General features: G+C 37.5%; 1 protein-coding gene across 1 annotated transcript in view; it reads right to left on the bottom strand.

Moving 5' to 3' along the window:
* Positions 1-20,056, bottom strand: part of nipal3 (NIPA like domain containing 3) — a 56,819-nt gene that overhangs the window by 20,326 nt on the left and 16,437 nt on the right. The window contains exons 2-5 of the mRNA XM_039739288.1: positions 16,430-16,498; positions 3,951-4,122; positions 1,207-1,266; positions 263-408 (exon numbers count right to left, since the gene is read on the bottom strand). Of these exons, the coding sequence (XP_039595222.1) occupies positions 263-408; positions 1,207-1,266; positions 3,951-4,122; positions 16,430-16,498 (447 nt within the window). The remainder of the gene's footprint in view (positions 1-262; positions 409-1,206; positions 1,267-3,950; positions 4,123-16,429; positions 16,499-20,056) is intronic.

Genomic DNA, 20,056 nt, shown 5'->3' with positions numbered 1-20,056 from the left:
TCAGGGATGGTCTATGACAAATCAGATTGTTAACCAAAGTATTCATGCTTTTCTACACTGTAAGATTGTATATTTGTGAAAGTAGCACATTTAATATTCACTTTCTTTTCCTCAGTTTCTCTATCTACCACTACAAAAAACATACCAAGATCTGACCTGCACTGAGAAAAAAAAAATGGAAAAAACAAAATCAGACAAGGAGCCAATGTTGTTTCATGGCACCATAGTCCTCTGATTGTCTTGACATAAAATGGATTCTTACCAGAAACAGAAGAACTGGCCAGCCAATAACATGCTTGATAATGTTTTCTGCTGAAAGCTTTTCATGGGTGTTTGGACCAAATGTAACAAATAAGTAGGTTCCAATGATTGTCAAAGCGCAGCCTAAAAAAGAAAATATATAACGTCCTGCAAAAGACAAGAAAAGTTATAGATAAACTAAAAGCAGTCATAATTAGACCAGTTCAAACAAATATAAACCAGGAAAGGAAAACTATCTTCCGAATGTATTGGCCTTGTTTCCGTACATTCAGCACAGATCAAAGTTGAATAGACTAGTGGGAGAAATAAAAACGCAACAAAGACTAAACGAATATGCTAGTCTGTTATGGCTATACTTTGGAGAGGGATAATTCTGATGATGAGAAGAGGGATTTGTGTGGTGATTTTAATCATCTCCATACTAATTTTGAAAAAGCATCAAATGAAAACTGACAGCACTTGGAAAGCAGAACTTCAGAAAACACATCTGTAAAACTTTTGAGAATAAAAATTCTTTATTGTCTAAAATATTTTCAAAATGTTCTGACTTAACTTGAAATATATAAACAGCAGGGCTGATAATATTTCATTAACATTCCAACTATTTCTGTAAACCAGAATGCCTTAACTTTTACATACTTTATTTTTTGTTTGTGAAAGAACCAAAGCCAGGGTGGATGTCTGTCCATTACTAGGTACCCTTTCACATACCCCTAGATTCACCCACAACAGGCCAAATAAGTAATACCAGGCCATTTCAGTCTCATATTTGATCTACTGTATGGATCAAAAATGCAGGCAAACATATTCAAATTTTAGACAGAAGACAAGGCACCCAAGCACTGAACAAAGACCGAAGTACTGCATGATAATGCTTCTCATGTGCCACAATGATAATGTATCAGGGGTGTTTCACAGAAAAATAGTTATATATATCAAACTTACTTAAAAATTCATTTGGTTTCCACTTTTCTCTTATAAATATAAATCCTAAAATAGATGTAGCTGTGAAAACAAGTGAGAAAAAAAAAATTAAAAAATTAAAGTATAATAAAAATAAAGGAACACATTAAATTCTAATTGCTTTATTTATCAATAGCTCATTTTAATCACAAACTGGAATTATCAATTAATATTTCTTGACTGCATGGATTATTGTCTTGGTAAATGAAAGAGCACTCTGCCTACTAATGTCTACTACTCATGTCTACAAAGCATAATTCATAAAATGTATGACATGTGAAATCAAACACTTTATTCACTTATATGACAGCACGTAATTCAAATATATTTTGAAATTTGACTGATGCAAGTGTTTATTGCAGGAAAACTGAAGAGCAAAGCAAGGCTAAAATGAAGACTGAGGAATTCTTGCTGAAGCTGGAACCACAAATGTGCTCCCTGGTTATATAAAATCTACTTAGATATAGCTGTACTTCATTCTTGATCAAAGAGTACTTAATGGCACTATTTTGAACTTTCTTCAAAAACATATGCTTTGAAAATATTTAAAACAACAACTTAAGACTACAGTAGTTCAGTTCCTTCACATGTATCTGTAAAAATAAAAAAGTACAAATAAAAGAGTTTTCTTGTTTTTCAGAATAAATCTGTACTAGATTAATTCACTCAATCTAAATTCACAAGTACATTAATAATATTACTTTGACACAGTGAAACACTGTAAAATGATTGTTTAAAGATAAACAGGATCTAAATTGTCTCTCCGCTCATCCAGACTGTGCATTAATATAAACCTGAGTTGTAACCAAGGTATGTTTTAAATGCACTAAAATCCCTTTACAAAAGCAGGAATGTATTTCAGCAGCAGTGTAGCCCTGATCAGTGCTAAAAGACGAGGCAGTTAACGCTAGTGTCACTTCTGCCTATATAGTTAAATTAATTTTTTTATGGAGATGATTAATTAAATGTACAGTAAACTAACGTTTTCTCAAAACATTCAAAAAATCGGTAATATAAAGAATAACTAACTAATATAGAGGCTAACTGATTAATTAATGCTAGTGTAGTTTAGCTGGTTAAAATTTCTCCACTATAGCAACCACAGTTTCTAAATTACCAAAATGCAACAGAATTTATTTTAGGAGTTTTAGTTTTCCAAGTTTATGCAGCAGACAAATTACTACTTTTTATTTAAAAATAAATATAAGGCAATAATTTGTGAATGACAATTTCACTATACTCTACACACGTGACAATAATGACCCTATAAACCTAGAACAACACAATGCATACTGTACTTTAACAGTAAATTGGTTTAAGCTGGTTTGAGAATGTTATGTTTATTACTTGCAAAATGAATGAAAGAATCAGCAAGACAAATAATAAGAGCAGTCACGCATGCTGACCCATAAACACAGGATACAAGTCGTCATAGATTCTTTACTAACATCTTCTGGTAAAATAACATCAAGTTAATTTTTGAAGGTCCCCGCACTCCTTGAATTCATAAAAAGCCTGGTGAATGGGCCCTTCTAAAGACTGCTGTTAAAAAGTATACATCACCAAAACCCTGGCAATCAAGATTTGTGGTATGTCAGTAGATCCCAGAGGGTCATCACTAAATATAACATCACTAATTAATTGTATGTGCATATGGTAATCGTTCCTCATGTCATCATCTTTGCTGGCATGAGATTTACCAGCATGATAAGCCCTTTTAAAACATTACAGCTTGGACAAAGCCCCTCATTTGAATCCTGCCAAGTACCTTGTATGTATGCGTAACTGCTGGAAATTGTACAGGCTCAAATACTGTATGGAATAACTGACCAAGAAAATCAAACAGATGTGGAATGACTTCTCATACTCCATACTCTGTAAATTCTCTCCATCTTTAAAAATCACCTGTTTAAATCTATTATTTAATAGCTTGGACTTGCTTTATAGTTTAGATATCACATTCTTTAAAATGCAAAGCATGTGTGCAATTTATGAACTGACTGATAAAACCAAATTCAGTGATAGAAAAAAAAACTGATTTGATATTGCATGTCTACAGTTTATCCGGCTAATAGAAATTACTATCCTGATAGGATAATGCATAATGTTTTACTATTAGTGTTAAACGTTGTCCATATATATATACAAATGGTAGATCTAAAAAGACCATACATTTCCTCATGATTTAAATCAATTTTGTATTTTAAAATAAGGACTTTTCATTATGATATACATTCCACCCTTCATTAAATAAAACAAAGCAATAGTTTTCAGTTACAAATTAGTTTTAAAAAAGGGTGTTTGAATTTTGTTTCAAAGCACATAAAACACCAAGTACTCAGTAGTTTACAAAACATTTTCATTCCTTTAGATCTAGTAGACTAAAGGCATCTTGAATCACTGGGATAGAACTGCAGTGCTTTAGATGTAAAATTGAGCAGAGGTATTGTCATCATCCTTGGAATGAAATGTTATATTAACAAAAAGTGAATAGTAGCCTTGACAAAAATAATAGAGTGCAAGTCAACTATTTGGCATACATGGATGAATATATACAGTACGTATTGGGTGTCAAATAGATAAAAATTTTCAACATGCAAGTCTATGAAGCCGGCTTGCATGACTATGGTAAAGGAATAAAATCAACATTTTTCTTAAAAATAAGACATAAATTACAATGTAAAATTCAACAGTTACATACAAAAATACAAACACAAATACAATACCTATTGTGGACACAGCACTGAGTGGTGTAATCAAGGACAAGGGTGCAAAGGCATAAGAACTAAAAACTCCTAGTTCTCCAGCCAACATCAGGAAGAGTCCACACCACCAGGTTTTGGTACAATAATAAGCTCGTGAGTCCTTTGAGCCAGCTAATCGGACATGGCTGTATTTCTGAAGAAAAAAAAAAAAAATAATGTTTTCACAGTTTTAAGTTACTTACATATATCAGGTCCTAGCCTGATTACTAACCTACTATGCTCATAATAATAAAACGGACAACTATATTAGATTAAAATCTTTGGAAGTTCAAATATTCACACAGCTGACACCACTCCCTTCATTTTATTAACTGCTTTTTCCTGTCAGAATAGCATGGAATTAAAATCTATCCAAGCAGCAGAGTGTACAATGCTGAAACCAGGCCAATTTAAGTTTGATAAACAATCTAGCAATATGTCTTTGGACTGTGCCCTGGAAACTAAAATAACACAAGGAGAACAGAAAAGAATTCAGAGGGAGGGAGGATTCTGGAGTTTATTGATACTGTGGTAATATGTACAAGAACCTGTTTACAAAGACAGGAAGCTGGTGATTTGAATCTGGTAATACTTCCTTTGACTAGGTGTGAACCCAGAAAATGGCCAATAAATTAGCAGAAAGAGATGGAAGGAGAGGACATTTCTACAAGGACAAATGTTGTTAGTTAGTACAGACTATTACAATATGGTTTAAAACCTCTGTCACTAAAGAAGGGTATGCATCTCCAATGTGAGCTGACATTGGATCACTTCATCAAAGACATGAGAAAATAGATTGTATGTGTTGATGAATATGGAATAGAAGATGAGTACAGAGAACATGAAATGTTTATTGGTTGTAATTTTCTTATCAAGTGCAGATGAAGAAAAGCAGTGTAGAAGGGGCACAAAGTCAGGAAGCAGGAAATAAACTGAACTGCAAAATGTGAAATAAACAGAAACGTAAATTGAACAGAAAAAAAAAAAAAAAAAATATATATATATATATATATATATATATATATATATATATATTGTCGGAGATGGCTGCGGTGGCGACCCAGCCAGGACGCCCAGGAGTACCGGAGGAGGGCTTACGCCTTCCCTAGACTGTGTGGGGGCGACTGCCCTGGTTCCTTTGGGGGCCACAGGTACAGCTCTACCCTGTAGGGGCCCGTGGTCACCGCCAGAGGACGCCCCTGTGCCTTTGGAGCCCTGGACCTCAGCACTTCTGCCACACCCGGAAGTGCTGGGGGGAAGAGGAGTAAGGACACCTGGAGTGCTTCCGGGGCTGCAGCCGGCACTGGGGCGTGTCCGCCTGTCTGAGTCCGGGCCGGCTTCCACAATATATATATTATAGTGATTTTTGAAGAGACCATTATACTTGATAGTAGTGGAGCCAAGAATATACTCCCCCAATATCTCACCATCATTGTAAAGGAATCAAGTGTAACGATTTTTTATTCTTGAATATACCAGAAGAAAGACAAAGACTCTCTCCACATGTCATCTTTTACCATAAGTTGTGCAACAAGCCAACCTGTTTGGCATTTTTAATATAGCATACCTCATGGTTAGTTCAACAACATATCCAATGTCCTATACCACCATTACTTAGGCTACCTTCGCATTAGTGTATAGATGTTCTTCAGATACTAATTTGTATACATTTTATTGTGGATGGTATAACTTAAGACATAATTTTAATATAACTCTGCACTCGAATGCTATATTTTCATTAATATACTTGAATACAAAATCTGGAATTTATTAGTGCTCATTGTACTACCATCAGAAATGGGTTACCAAACAAAAAAAAAGTTAGCACTGAAAAAGCACAGGGCCCACCAAGTCCCTAAAAGCAACCTAGGAATCTTACAGTGTTTTAACTGGATACTATAGGGGAGACAACCCATGTCTCTGCTGAAGGTGCCAGAGACCGCAGAGGGTTGGCATTAGAACAGAATATGTCCTAGACAACACAGAGGAGAACATGGTCTCAGGATGAAATAAATGAGACCAGGTTGCACTTTTTCAAAATATTTTTAAGCAACCATTAATGAAAAAAGCAAAAGCAATCAGATTATGAACAATGAATTAAACAATTAAGAAGTCAACATAAAATTCAATCCAGCTCTGTAAACACGGCCATCAGGAGCTTCATCCACAATGCTTATTTCACACATGTGCGCATGGGAAACAGCTAAAGGGCCTACAAAATGGTAATTATATGTCAGACCAGGGGGCGGCGGAGTATGCTAACTGTCTCTCAGTCTCTTGCAGACCATTCTCGGGAAATCCTACTTGGTTCCAGCGCCCACAATGATGCCACTTCCGGTCATGAAAACATCACTTCCAGTTCCGGCACCGACGATGTCACTTCCAGTCCGAAGGACATCACTTCCGGTCAAAAAGACGTCACTTCCTGTTCCTGCACCAATGACGTCATTCCCCGTTTTATCAGTTGAAACTGCCATCGTGTCTCCATGCAATCATGCACATCGTGCTACTTCAAATCAACTTTTGCAGCCGGGAAAACCAATATATGGGTGGATGCCCCATATCTTTATGATGTTTTTGACTCTTATTTATCACAGTGGCGTAGTCAGAAGGATAATTACTTCCCAGAAGAAACCGGGAGAGAACCGAGAATATGGTCAGGTAGGAAAGTTCTGGGGCCGTGTTTCTGGGTGAGGGGTGCGCTCAATGGTCCGGAGTAACGCGGTGCGGGCTTCACTTCCACAAATATAAACTGGGCTCATAGTTGTACAAAGGGAGAATGTGGAGGAGACCCACAGGCATGGTCTGGTCCCTGGAGGGAAAACGAAAAGGGCTTATTATGCTCTCTCGGAGGAGAGAGCTGAGCCGCCCATTGGGAACCAGGTCCCAGAGAAATAAGGGCTATCCCCAGACCAGCAGGTAAAGATATTACAAACCTGGGAATATGAGGAGGAGCATGCAGGTGGCTGGTTGCTTGTGCTATAACAAGCTTGACCTGGTGGCAATCAACGAACATGTACTGTGCAAGGCATGTATGGGGTCCAATGAGAAAAGAAGAGCGTTCATAGCTCACCTTGCAGAGGAACATTCTTTCCCAAGCATGTCCTGGAGTCCTGTGCACACTGGGCAAGATCGAGGGGAAAAAAAAACGAGTTCACTGATTACAAGCGCAAGAAGGTACGCGAATGAGTATGAATAATATGAATAATGTGGCATCCATGTCACAATGTTTTCCGAAATGTATTATACAGGTCATAAAATAAATAATTCCAAATATCATATACACCTATGTCTCTGCTTTTTGGCAGTATGGCTTTGACATCATGGACCATAAGGTGCATACTAATTCAGCGTAAGCAGGAACACTCAATAAAACTGAGTAAAAAAAATCAAGTGACAATGAGATACGAATAAGGCAGATTCACCAGCGTTTGTGTGTCAGCTTTTATCTATCCAGATTAGAGAATTTCCAGTTCGATTGTCTTAAAACACCACTCACATCTACAGTTATTCCCAGTTTCAGTTAAAAAGTAACTGCGTCTGATCCCTGGGGGGCCGGTAGTATGTATCGTGATCGTGACTGAGAGAATAAAAGTGAAAAAAAAAGGTAACTTTTGCAAGTACATTTACAGCGGCTGTTACAGACTCAAATCAAATGTATGTGTTTATTGTATATCTATACTAATAAAAGGCAAAGCCCTCACTGACTGACTGACTCACTCACTCACTCACTCACCACTAATTCTCCAAGTTCCCGTGTAGGTAGAAGGCTGAAATTTGGCAGGCTCATTCCTTACAGCTTACTTACAAAAGTTGGGCAGGTTTCATTTCGAAATTCTACGTGTAATGGTCATAACTGGAAGCTATTTTTCTCCATATACTGTAATGGAGTTGAGCTGGATGGCCGTGGGGGGGCGGAGTTTCGTGTGACATCATTACGCCTCCCACGTAATCATGTGAACTGACTATCAACGCAGTATGTAGAAAACCAGGAAGAGCTCAAAAAAGCACTGAAGAAAACATGCATTATATAATTGAGAAGGCAGCGAAATAATAAGAAGCGAGCGACTGACATATACAACCATATTCATGAGTGCTGCTACTTCGGAAACAAAGCACTGTGTAAACCTAAAGTTTAAATTAAGTTCATAGACAGGCTTCTGCTGGCGTTTGTAATTTAGTGCCTGCCCATATAAGGCCGTCTGTCAGCGGCAATCCAATAGAAACACTGCCGTTAAATATTCACAGGTGAAGAACTGTGCTTATGCAGAGGAAGATGAGATGGTCACGGTGGTGTTTGGCACAAACTCAGAGAAACTGCGAGAGAAACTTTTTAAGTGCTGGGTCTTAGCTAACATTACATACAGTCGTGGACATCACATGAGATGGCACCAGCACAGCTGGGAACCTTCGATGCAAGAACACCAAGCGGCTCACATGAACTGACGCAGTGCACAGACAAAAAGCAGCAGTTCCAAAGATTGCTGAACAAAAACCGAATTACACAATTGAGAAGGCAGCAAAAAAATATGACGTGTCTGATACATACAAGCATATTCATAAGTGCAGCTACTGTGGAAACAAAGCACACGGTGGAAAAAGTGAATGTCCTGCTAAAGGAAGACAGTGTAAAAAACCCGTGCATGCAGTGTGTCTCATCTCAGATAAAGAGGAAGACGAGCTGTTTATTGATGCAGTAAGAAACGAATCGATGAATGAAACCTCTTATCTTTACAACGATTGACAAACACAGAATGTAACTTGAACACAACACATCGTACAAATACGACCCTGATTGAAAGAAATAATGATAATCAAATCCTTGATGAGGCAGCACGGTGGCGCAGTGGTAGCGCTGCTGCCTCGCAGTTAGGAGACCCAGGTTCGCTTCCTGGGTCCTCCCTGCGTGGAGTTTGCATGTTCTCCCCGTGTCTGCGTGGGTTTCCTCCGGGTACTCCGGTTTCCTCCCACAGTCCAAAGACATGCAGGTTAGGTGGATTGGCGACTCTAAATTGGCCCTAGTGTGTGTTTGTGTGTGTCCTATGGTGGGTTGGCACCCTGCCCAGGATTAGTTCCTGCCTTGTGCCTTGTGTTGGCTGGGATTGGCTCCAGCAGACCCCCGTGACCCTGTGTTCAGATTCAGCGGGTTGGATAATGAATGGATGGATGGAAATCCTTGATGACAGCAACACTCAATAACACTCACAAAACAATTAATGTATATTGACAATCATGTTACGTTATTTTTAAAATGTTCCATTTTCTTTTTCATACTTCTTTAACACACTACTTCTCCGCTGCGAGTATATATATATACCCCGATCTACATACTCACAAATAGACAAGCCACACGCCGTGGCGCAATTGTAGAGGCTTCGCCTCTAGCGCCGACATCCGAGGTTCAATCTCCGAGAGGGGATGCACTGAGTATGTACGCGCGCTTCCCGATTCATTTTACCCTCGCATCTCCTTGGATTGGGACATATGAAAAAAATATGCGGTTAACGCAGAATCATGTTACGTTATTTTTAAAATGTTTCCTTTTCTTAGCACAAGCACAGCTGAGAAGCTTCGATGCATGTACTCCATAACAAAAAATAACGCATTTAATCACACTTTCAATTCCAAGCAAAGGGGAACTTTTGTCAATGCATGATTTCCTGGTACATCGATTACACTGATGCACACATCACAGCTACAAAAATGTTAGAGTCAGAATAAAGCGCATTCCTATGACTGATCGGAGGAAAATTTCATTTCAAAAGACTACCCGAGTGAAGCCTTGATAAAAGCATGGTTTTGTGCACACTGAAAAGTGCACCAACAATGATGGACGGATTAAAAGGCAGAAGTCTACGTGACCATCATCATCATCAAGCCCTTCTGTGAGAATCCTAAATCCAAAGAGGACTGTTTCATTTATGTTAGGTAGAATGCCCAGAGGGGACTGGGCGGTCTCATGGTCTGGAATCCCTACAGATTTTATTTTTTCTCCAGCCGTCTGGAGTTTTCTTGTTTTTTCTGTCCCCCCTGGCCATTGAACCTTACTCTTATTCGATGTTAATGTTGATTTATTTTGTTTTATAATTGTGTCTTTCATTTTTCTATTCTTTAATATGTAAAGCACTTTGAGCTACTGTTTATATGAAAATGTGCTATATAAATAAATGTTGTTGTTGTTGTTGTTGAAAAGCAAGCAAAATTAGATGCATTACAGAAAGCGGACTTTGTGGCTCTTACTGGGGATCATTGGACTTCCGTGACCGTTAGTAATTCTAATTACATCTAATTACAAAATGTTCAATGATCACACTGTTTTAGCCTAATGTACAAAATAATTTTGGCTAAGGTTACCCAGAGTTTAAAGATTAAGTTGGTCAAATTAACTTTTATGTTTCTGACTTATTTTTTTAAGAAGAAAAACTGCACTTTATGTTGAAATTTTGATTATTATTATTTAAAGACAATACCATTCTGAAAATGTACTTAAAGTACTTAAGCTACCACTTTATTTTTAAGTCTGCCCAATTTTAACCAAGGATGATATTTTTGTTTCTGTTTTGAATTCTAATGCAGTTTAAAAGCATTTTTTTTTCCAGAAATTAAAAGAGCTTGAGTTTACAATATTCATGTCCATGTCTATTATTTGATTCTGTCCCCCACTAAAACCCTTTTAAATTAAAAAAAAAAACATTTGCGATTTGGGGAAAATTTACGTGTGTGATTACATACGATTAATCAAGATTAATTATTACACAGTCTCTAATTAACTGGATTAATTTTTTAAATCGAGTCCCACCACTAATGTATATATATGTAGATATATATGTAGATTTGTATATATATGTGTATATACAGTATATATGTAGATATGTATATGTGTATATATATGTATATATATGTGTTTGTGTGTGTGTGTATATATATGTATATATATATATATTTATATGTATATGTATATATATTGTGAGATGTGTTTTGCTTGTCATCCTGGCCAATATCCCCAGGCCGCCAGATGGAGCCCTCCCTGCAGTATGGAGGTGCCCCGAAGACCAGCAGGGAATCATGGATGCTGTAGTTTTTATCCTCAGCCCAGGTGGATACCTCAGGGGCCGCAAGAGGGTGCTGTAGGGAAGACCGAAGACTCATTTGTGCCCTATGACCCGGAAGTTCGTCATAGGAAGAGCGACAGGCTTCCGGGGTGAAGAAAGAACTTTACCTGACCGGAAGTGATTGAGGATCACATGGACTGGGGATTGAGAACACTTCCGGGTCAGGGAATATAAAAGGACTGTGGGAGCTCCCAGACGGTGAGCTGAGCTGGGTGGAAAGGTGGCAACGCGTCTGGGAGCTGGAGGATTGGTTTATTGTGTTTATTATTGTAGTATTTGTTATTATATGAGTATTGTGGTAGAGAGTGTGCTTTGTACACTGTGGCAACAAAATAAAGTCAACAATTGGACTTTTACCTGGTGTCTGGAGTCTTGGACAGGGGTTCAAGGGAGCGAGAGCGCCCCCTATCTACCACAATATATATATGTATATATATGTGTATATATGTATATGTATATATATATATATATATATATGATGTGTATATATATATGTTTATATATGTGTGTGTCGTTGTGTGTATATATATATATATATATATATATATATATATATATATATATATATATATATATGCCAGCAACACTCATGACAATGACAAAACAATTACATTGTCAATCATGTTATGTTATTATTAAAATGTTTCCTTTTCTTTTTACTTCTTGGCTGCCAAGCGCGGGTATTTTGCTATAATGACAACAACACTCATATCAATGACAAAACAATTACATTAACAATCATCTTACGTTATTTTTAAAATGTTTCCTTTTCTTTTTCATAACTTCTTTAACACACTACTTCTCCGCTGCAAAGCGCAGGTATTCTGCTAGTTAACAATAAGAGCAGCTCACTACTCAAAACAGTAAACATACGAGGCAGGAAAGGTTTGAACCAGGGGACTCTTGCGCCACGGAAGCTGTTGCTTCATCCTTGAACCTTTTGTGAAAGTGTTTATTTGATCTTTGCACTTCAGGTTTTACACATTATATAGTTTATGTTTGCATTTTGTCATTGATTACTGAAATATGAAAAATTTTCTGTTTTAATGATGTATTTACACAGATTATTGTAGAAACGGAACACACATGAAATCTATTATTTCCATTCTAAAACTCCAGCACTTCACTCCCAGATAATGAAGGCTGGAACGGGGAGAACTTTGTGGCTGTTCTACGGTTGTGGGGAATGGAATAGGGTGCTTGCTGCTTGTCTTGATAGGCACATTTACAAGACAAAAGACACTGCCTGAGAAGTGTGAAGGGATTTAAGGTCGGCCGGATTTCCGAGTTTTTTCATAGGCTTTGGTAATTCTAATGTTAAAGACTGCAGTGTATCATCCTCAAACCAACGGTCTCATTAAGAGGTTTAATCAAACTCTCAAGTAAATGCTTCACAAGGTGGTCAGCGAGGATGGGAGGAACTGGGACCAGCTACTCCCCCTCGTGCTCTTTGCATATCAGGAAGTCCCACAAACCTCTCTACAGGGTTCTCGCCATTTGAATTATTATACGGACGGCAACCCTGAGAAATATTGGATATTTTAAAAGAAAGATGGGAAGGAGAGGATCTTCCCTCTACCAATATACTAGAGTATATCGCACAGTTACGCGATCGATTTGGGAAAATCCGACCTATATTAAAAAGTCACATGGAGGAGGCGCAAGCAGCACAGGCCCACTATTATGATCGTGGTACAACCCTCCGAGAGTTCCATCTGGGGGATCGTGTCATGGTGTTGGATCCTACCTCCCATTCTAAATTACTTGCCCATTGGCAAGGGCCTTATGAAGTTAAGGAAAGGAATGGGCTTGTCGATTATTTGGTGAAACAACACAATCGTCGACCGAGCGAGCAGGTATATCATGTGAATTTGCTCAAGCCGTGGAAGGAAAGGGATCCTGATCCCTCCTCCGCTCGGCCCCGCTCTTTCTTTGCTCAGAGAGATGCCCTTAACTTCGGTCCTGAATTAAATTCGAGACAGAGATGGAAGCTCGAAACAGCTATCTTGTCAGTCCCATAGGTAGTGAGTAAGAAACCAGGCAGGACCTCTCTGATTGTGCATGATATAGTGACAGAACCCGGGGTTATCGTAAGAGAACACCTTTATCGACTTCTGAGACAAAGAAGGCAGAGGTGGAGCTTGAAATCAAGCACATGCTGGAACTAGGTGTAACTGAGGAAAGGTATAGTCCCTGGTCCAGTCCGATTGTCTTGGTAAGTAAGCCTGATGGGAGTTACAGATTTTGCAACGACTTCCATTGACTTAATCAAGTCTCCCAATTTGATGCTTATCCAATGCCTCGCGTGGACTACCTCCTTGAGAGACTTGGACAGGCAAAGTTTTTGATAACACTTGACATGACGAAGGGGTAATGGCGGGTTCCTTTAACAGATTCCGCAAAGGCTAAGAACGCATTTAGCAGCCCTGGTGGACACTGGCAGTATTGTGTCCTTCCATTCAGGTTAGATGGGGCTCCGGCAACTTTCCAGCGTCTGGTGGACAAAATGCTCCAAACCCATAATGTGTATAGTGGTGCCTATTTAGATGACGTTGAAGGATCACGTGCTACAGGTTAAAATAGTATTATGGACGCTGGGAAAAGCCGGACTTCGGATCAAGCCAAAAAAAAATTTTTTTGGGTTGAAAGAAGCTAAATATTTAGGCTACCTAGTGGGTCAGGGTACCGTGAAGGTGCAGTGCTCAAAAATGAATGCCATATTAAATTGGCCTCGTCTGCAAAAGAAACAGCCAGTACAAGCCTTTCTCTGATTAGCCGTGTACTACCACCGGTTTCTGCCTCGGTTCTCCAAAAGAGCTGCGCCCTTGTCTGATTTAACAAAGAACAGGGCTCCCAACCATGTGATATGGACTGATAAGACAGACAATGCATTTCGTGACCTAAAACAGGCCCTTACGTCTGCACCAATATTGAAAGCACCTAATTTTTCGCTTCCTTTCATACTCCAAACGGATGCTTAAGACACAGGCCTGGGTGCCGTGCTGATCCAAAGTGTCGAACATTCTGTCATGTACCTGAGTTGGAAGCTGCTGGATTGGGAGACCAAGTATGCAGAGGTGGAACAAGAGGCTCTTGCGATTAAATTGGTGATTACACAGTTGAGGTACTACCTCTTGGGCCGTAAATTCACGCTGGTGATGGATCATGCTCCTCTACAGTGGATGGCTCTTCACAAAGTGTTGAATCCCCGGGTCACTATGTGGTTTCTTGATCTCCAACCATACAAGTTTTCGCTTATTCACCGCAACAGCTCTCTCCACATCAACACCGATGCCCTCTCTCGAATTCACAACCTCTCGATTAGGTCTTCCTGACCCAATGGGTCTGGGCTGAGGGGGGCCTTGTCACACATGTGCGCATGGGAAACAGCTAAAGGACCTACAAAATGGTAATTATATGCCAGACAAGGGGGCGGCGGAGTGTGCTAACTGTCTCTCTCAGTCTCTTGTAGACCATTCTTGGGAAATCCTACTTGTTTCCGGCTCCAACAATGGCATCACTTCTGGTCAAGAAAATGTCACTTCCAGTTCCGGCACCGACGATGGCATCACTTCCGTTAATGAAGACATCACTTCTGGTTCTGGCATCGTTGATGTAATTTCCCGTTTTATCAGTTAAAATTGCCATCTTGTCTCCATGCAATCAGTTTTGCAGCTGGGAAAAACAATATACGGGTGGCTGCCTCAAATCTTTATGATGTCTTTGACTCTTACTTATCACAGTGATCATGCTCATTACCCCTTGATATGCTAATGCTACTGTATTACTGTGACAACTTGAATTATTACTGTCAGTGTTTATTATTTTTTCGATGGGCCTTACCCCTGTCCAGTGCTACATTTTCCATGAATGCAACTGTGTTATGGACATGTCCATCCATTACAAATTGTTCTTTCAAATTCTTAACAATACATTTGTATATGGACAGCACAGTGGCACAGAAGACACGTGGGTTAGATGAATTGGCAATGCTAAATTGGACCTATCGTGTGTTTGGTATGTGAGTGTGTGTGCATTTGTCCTGTGATGTACTGGTGCCCTGCCCAGAGTTTGTTTCTGCCTTGCTAGATAGGGAATCACCTTTACTGCATATGTGTAGTGATTTGAAAAAGTTAGTATACCCAATGAAAAGGTTTGCCTTTTTGTACAAAAAAAGGTATTTGATCAATATTTCACTAATATCTAATTATAAACAACTGTTTGGCCATCATAACAAATGTCATATTCAACAAAAACCAAAAACTGCCTATGATTAAAAGACCCTTATAAAGAATGTAAAACTTGGTAGTGAAAGTATTATGGTTTGGAACTGCTGCATTATAGAGTTTATTTAAGAATTCCACATTGTGGCAGGGAGTAATTAAGAGGAATGTGAGGCTATCTGTCAAAAAGGTGAAGAATACCAAGTGGCTTTTTCAACAAGAAATCAATTCAAAATACTTAGGCAGTTCCACTAAATAATGGCTCAAAATGAAGAGATGCTGTGTTATGAAATTGCCCAGATCTCAACCCCATTGAAAGCATGTGGTATTGAAGTGGGAATTACCTGCAAGAAAGCCCTCAAACAAACATCACACAATTGACAAAAAGAGTTCTGCAAGGAAGATTGGGAAGTCAATGTAGGAAACTGGCAGACAACTACAAGAAACACCTAGAAGAAGTTATTTCCACAAAACGGGGCAACACTGGCGATTGAAACGTTTTTCTACATTCATGACATTTTTGTAGAGCAAATGATTGCTCGAGGAGTAATTTTCTTTGTTTTTTTTAATGTAAAAACAATCATTTTTGTTGAAATGAAGTTCAAGCATCAAAAAATAAAAATATGCTGAAGAAAATACACATTTTCATAGGGTGTACTTACAAATTACTGGTGTCAAATAAAAATAGGAGAATACTTACAGATTCACTCATTTTTACATTTTAAAATGGATTTGGTAGGATCTGTAAGAACTTCATTTGCATTAGGCACTTTAGGAGTTTTTGTCTCTTGCTCCAATACAAAAAAAGAAACCCAATTAAATGAAATAAGATTACAAATAATTATACAATAAAATATGATTTGGAATGATCTGTAAGAACTGTGTTTTCATTATGACATTATAAAAGTCTTCTGTCTGTTGTTCCAATTCACAAAAATAAATCCAACTGAATACATTAAGGTTACATATTATAACTCAAAAAAATAAAATCTGTATTTAATTTTAAAGGCATTGTTTAACTGCTATGAAAAGAAATAAATGTCTAAGAATAGTACATGGATGAACATAAAGTCAGTTAAATACTCTGTACTGGATCAAGCGCTGCAACTGTTCAAGGGTGGCTTACCTGCACACTGAGAGAAACACTGATGAGAAGATTTCCAAATATAGCCAGCAAAGTTCCAATTAGATTATCCTGAAATGATGAAGAAAATGGTAGTAAAAACATTGTACAGAACAATACTTGTACAGGCAAATGTATTGATAGACAGCCAATGTATAAAGAGTTTAAATTTAAGCTACACTGTTATGTAAATGAAAATGTGTCAGTGCAGTGACATATGTGGGCCTGATTGCTAAAGAATACACAACAATAACTACATAGGTCATGTGTCAAGTAAAAATCACTGACATTTTTAATAAATGGCCAGTGAATTTTAATCGGCTAACCAGAAAACACTGTTTTGGACAGTAGAGTACCTCTGGACTCTGGCCAACCAGAAAGCAAATACTATAGTGCAGGGGTCCTTAAACTTTGTTCTAGGGGGCCAAAGTAATTGCATGTTTTATTTCCAAACAACGTCTTAATTAGAAACATTACTCTCTATTAAATTACTAAGTTCAGTACTTCTAATGTGAATTTTTTTTTAACAACTGTGGGATACATTTATTTCCTGTGGAAATTCATGATGGGATCACCACCGTTTAAGTAAATATATAGTCTATGATGTTTAACTTCTACAGAGGCTTTAATCCTTTATATTCAAAATAAATGGTTCCTCAAACCATTTTCCATTACTGTACTTAAATTAATTATGGGATGTCTCTTTTACCTTTTGCAACTCTTAATGAATATAATTTATGGAGATTCTTGGAAATTATCAAGATTTGAGTTTATTTACAAGAAACATACCTTCTAACAAGCCCCATGATGGATTAGTGCCCTGCTCAAGATAGTTCCTACCTTGAGCTTATGTCTGTTGGAATGGCTGTGGTTATTCATGATTCAGAACTGGACTGGTTTGAGAATATTATGTTATGTCTCCTTAGAACAATACATATGCTAAGATGTATACATCTTTTTGAAAAGTAACTGAGTCGTTCTCAGCCTAATAGGTCTGTGCAGCTGTTAATAATTACTTAAAGGTGTCAATACCTTACTGCATACATTCATCAAACACAACAATAAGTTCAGTCCATTTCCCTAAATGCTTCACATTACAAAGTTGTATTATCTGAAACCTTTGTTAATATGTATGCAAAACCTTACAGTATGTAACACTGCAACATGTTTTTGCTTCTTTGCAGCACTTAAATTAATGCGTGCACTGAAATAAAATGCAAGATATTTTTGGTCATTGGTGTTGGTGAAGTCACATGTCATAATTTTCAGTCATTTTGCATTATTTTTGTGTATTCTTAATGATCAGGTTTATTTTCATTTACATTTTTGTCTTTTAGTTGCATCTATGATAGGGGCAGTCGTCTTGGTTTTCAATACTGTATGTCACCCAGTGTGGTTTCTAGGGATGCTTTCCTGTACTGTAGCTGCTTGGTCATGTACTAGATGCAAAGATACTTACTTAAGAGCCAAGCATACAGAAATATCTTATCAGTACTTAATCTAAAAAGTAAAAGAAAGACTTTCAGACAAAAGAAATGGTTTTCTTGGTAAAAAATTTTGGGCTCAAGAAATTAATTTCTCTTATTTAAAATTCTAATTTTGTCCCTTCATAAAAGGTTGAGATTTCAAAACTACATGTTTGACAGCTAGTGACAGTCTATATGCTCAACAGGAAAAGAAAGCTGGTCATGAGCTAAATTTTGGCTGGAATATAACAACTACTGATCCCTGGGAACAGCAAAGTCTACTGGACTGTCACTGTGCCTTCTGTCTTTATGTTGCAATCAATCTATTAACCATAGACAATTGACAATTTCAACCTGTAAATAAGCTCTGAGTTTAGCTGAACATATTATTTTTTGTTTCAACATTAAGACAGAAAATGCAGAAACAGTCATTTTACTATGAATTTAACAGAGATTTGTGTTTTTATTCATACAAATTGACTAATATCCCTAAATGCATTTTTTAACATTTTACTCTTATTTCTTTCACAGTGACTATATTATAGTAGCCATGCGCAAACTGATGTCAATGGATGTGGATAAATAATTCCTCTTTAGGACACCTTCTTATTTGCTGTGGTGTTTTTTTAATTGTAAACAGTGCAGTAATGTATCCTTCTATTTTCCAAAATTATTTCTGCATGACTATCACCTGATGTAGCCATGGTAGACTCTGGCTCAAACACAACCCCTGATAAAGTAGGTCCATTAAATGCATGAATGGAAATCTGGTTGTCAGGTACACTCTATTACATTTTGTCTGACTAAGGTTACAAGAGTAGATTTATTTTTCTTTTAATACAAATCTTTGAAAGAATATCATTCAGAAACAGTGCCATCAACTGTGATATTCAGTGATATTGTAAAGTTTCAAAAAAAGAAAATTAATCCAACTTCCTACAGTCATATAACATAAGAGTCATACTAAATAGTATGCAAAACTCACAAAGCAGTCTAAGGTAGAAATGTTAATAAAAGTTGCATGTAACTTATATTTTTTAATAAATCAAAATGTTTAATGTCAGGTGTGATGATTTACAAGACTAGGGGTTTGATACTTTGCTATAATGTAAAGGTTTTGAAATGTTCTTTCCATTAAAGGTGCTAAATAAAGTGTACATAAAAATTACGTGTGTCCTTTTTTATTTACTGTATGTTTATCTCGATAATGCTGCTTCTAAGACATCATGTTCTTACTGAACAGTGCATACTGCAAAGCAAACACTTTTGACTTAGGTTTTAACCTATGTTTAAAATAGTCTATTGAACCTAAGCATGACACACAGCTATTTAGCCCAGAGAAGCTGCAATTTTTCCATTTTAAACATGCCTATTAAATCTTGGATACTCGGCGCCACCATGTAATTTGAATATACCTATCTTGTTTTTTCTTCGTAATAGCAAACCAAAAAGCTAACTTAAGTATTCTCGAGATAATGACTACCAGGATACTTCATATAAACTAACTAATCAGTTGATACAGAAGGCTTCTCGTGAAGTCATTACGAGAAATGTTTTAAGTATATAATGCATCAGTATTTCCTTTTCGTAAAAATAGTTCAATCAAAATGCCTGCTACATTGGTCCTTATTTTTGAACATAATGCCTATATGAATTAAAACAAAGAAGAGTGTTACAGTTTGCATGAGCTTTGGTAATGATGCTGCTTTCTTCCTATATTCCAAAAGTATGCAGGCAGAGATTAATCAGAAACTCAAAATTTTCCTGTGGCAAATATAAGTAGATGCTAGAGGCATGTCATCTAGGACTAGGTATTGCACTGAAACCCTTAAGCCTGGCGTATTCAAATGGTGGATGGTCGGCCACATGTAGTCAAGAAGCAACCTCCAAGTGGCTTTGGCCGTGGCCCCGCTAGAAATTCAGAGGAAAAAATGAGAATATCTCATTTCGCGAGCCTCCTATATAAATTTCTACAGCAGTACACACCATAAAGGCAACACTCCACATAGCCTAGCAACATTCAACTCACAAGGCAGCATGTTATTGTGTGTCTAACAACTGGTGGTAGCAGTCTATGATACAGCATTTTTTTTCAACTACATATTAAATGATTCAATAATCTATAATGAATTGTGGGCATAAACATATTCCAATTTCATCACGT

The sequence above is a fragment of the Polypterus senegalus genome, chromosome 17, assembly GCF_016835505.1.
Source record: "Polypterus senegalus isolate Bchr_013 chromosome 17, ASM1683550v1, whole genome shotgun sequence".
Classification (NCBI taxonomy): Eukaryota; Metazoa; Chordata; class Cladistia; order Polypteriformes; family Polypteridae; genus Polypterus; species Polypterus senegalus.
This window is presented reverse-complemented; position numbering and strand designations above follow the sequence as displayed.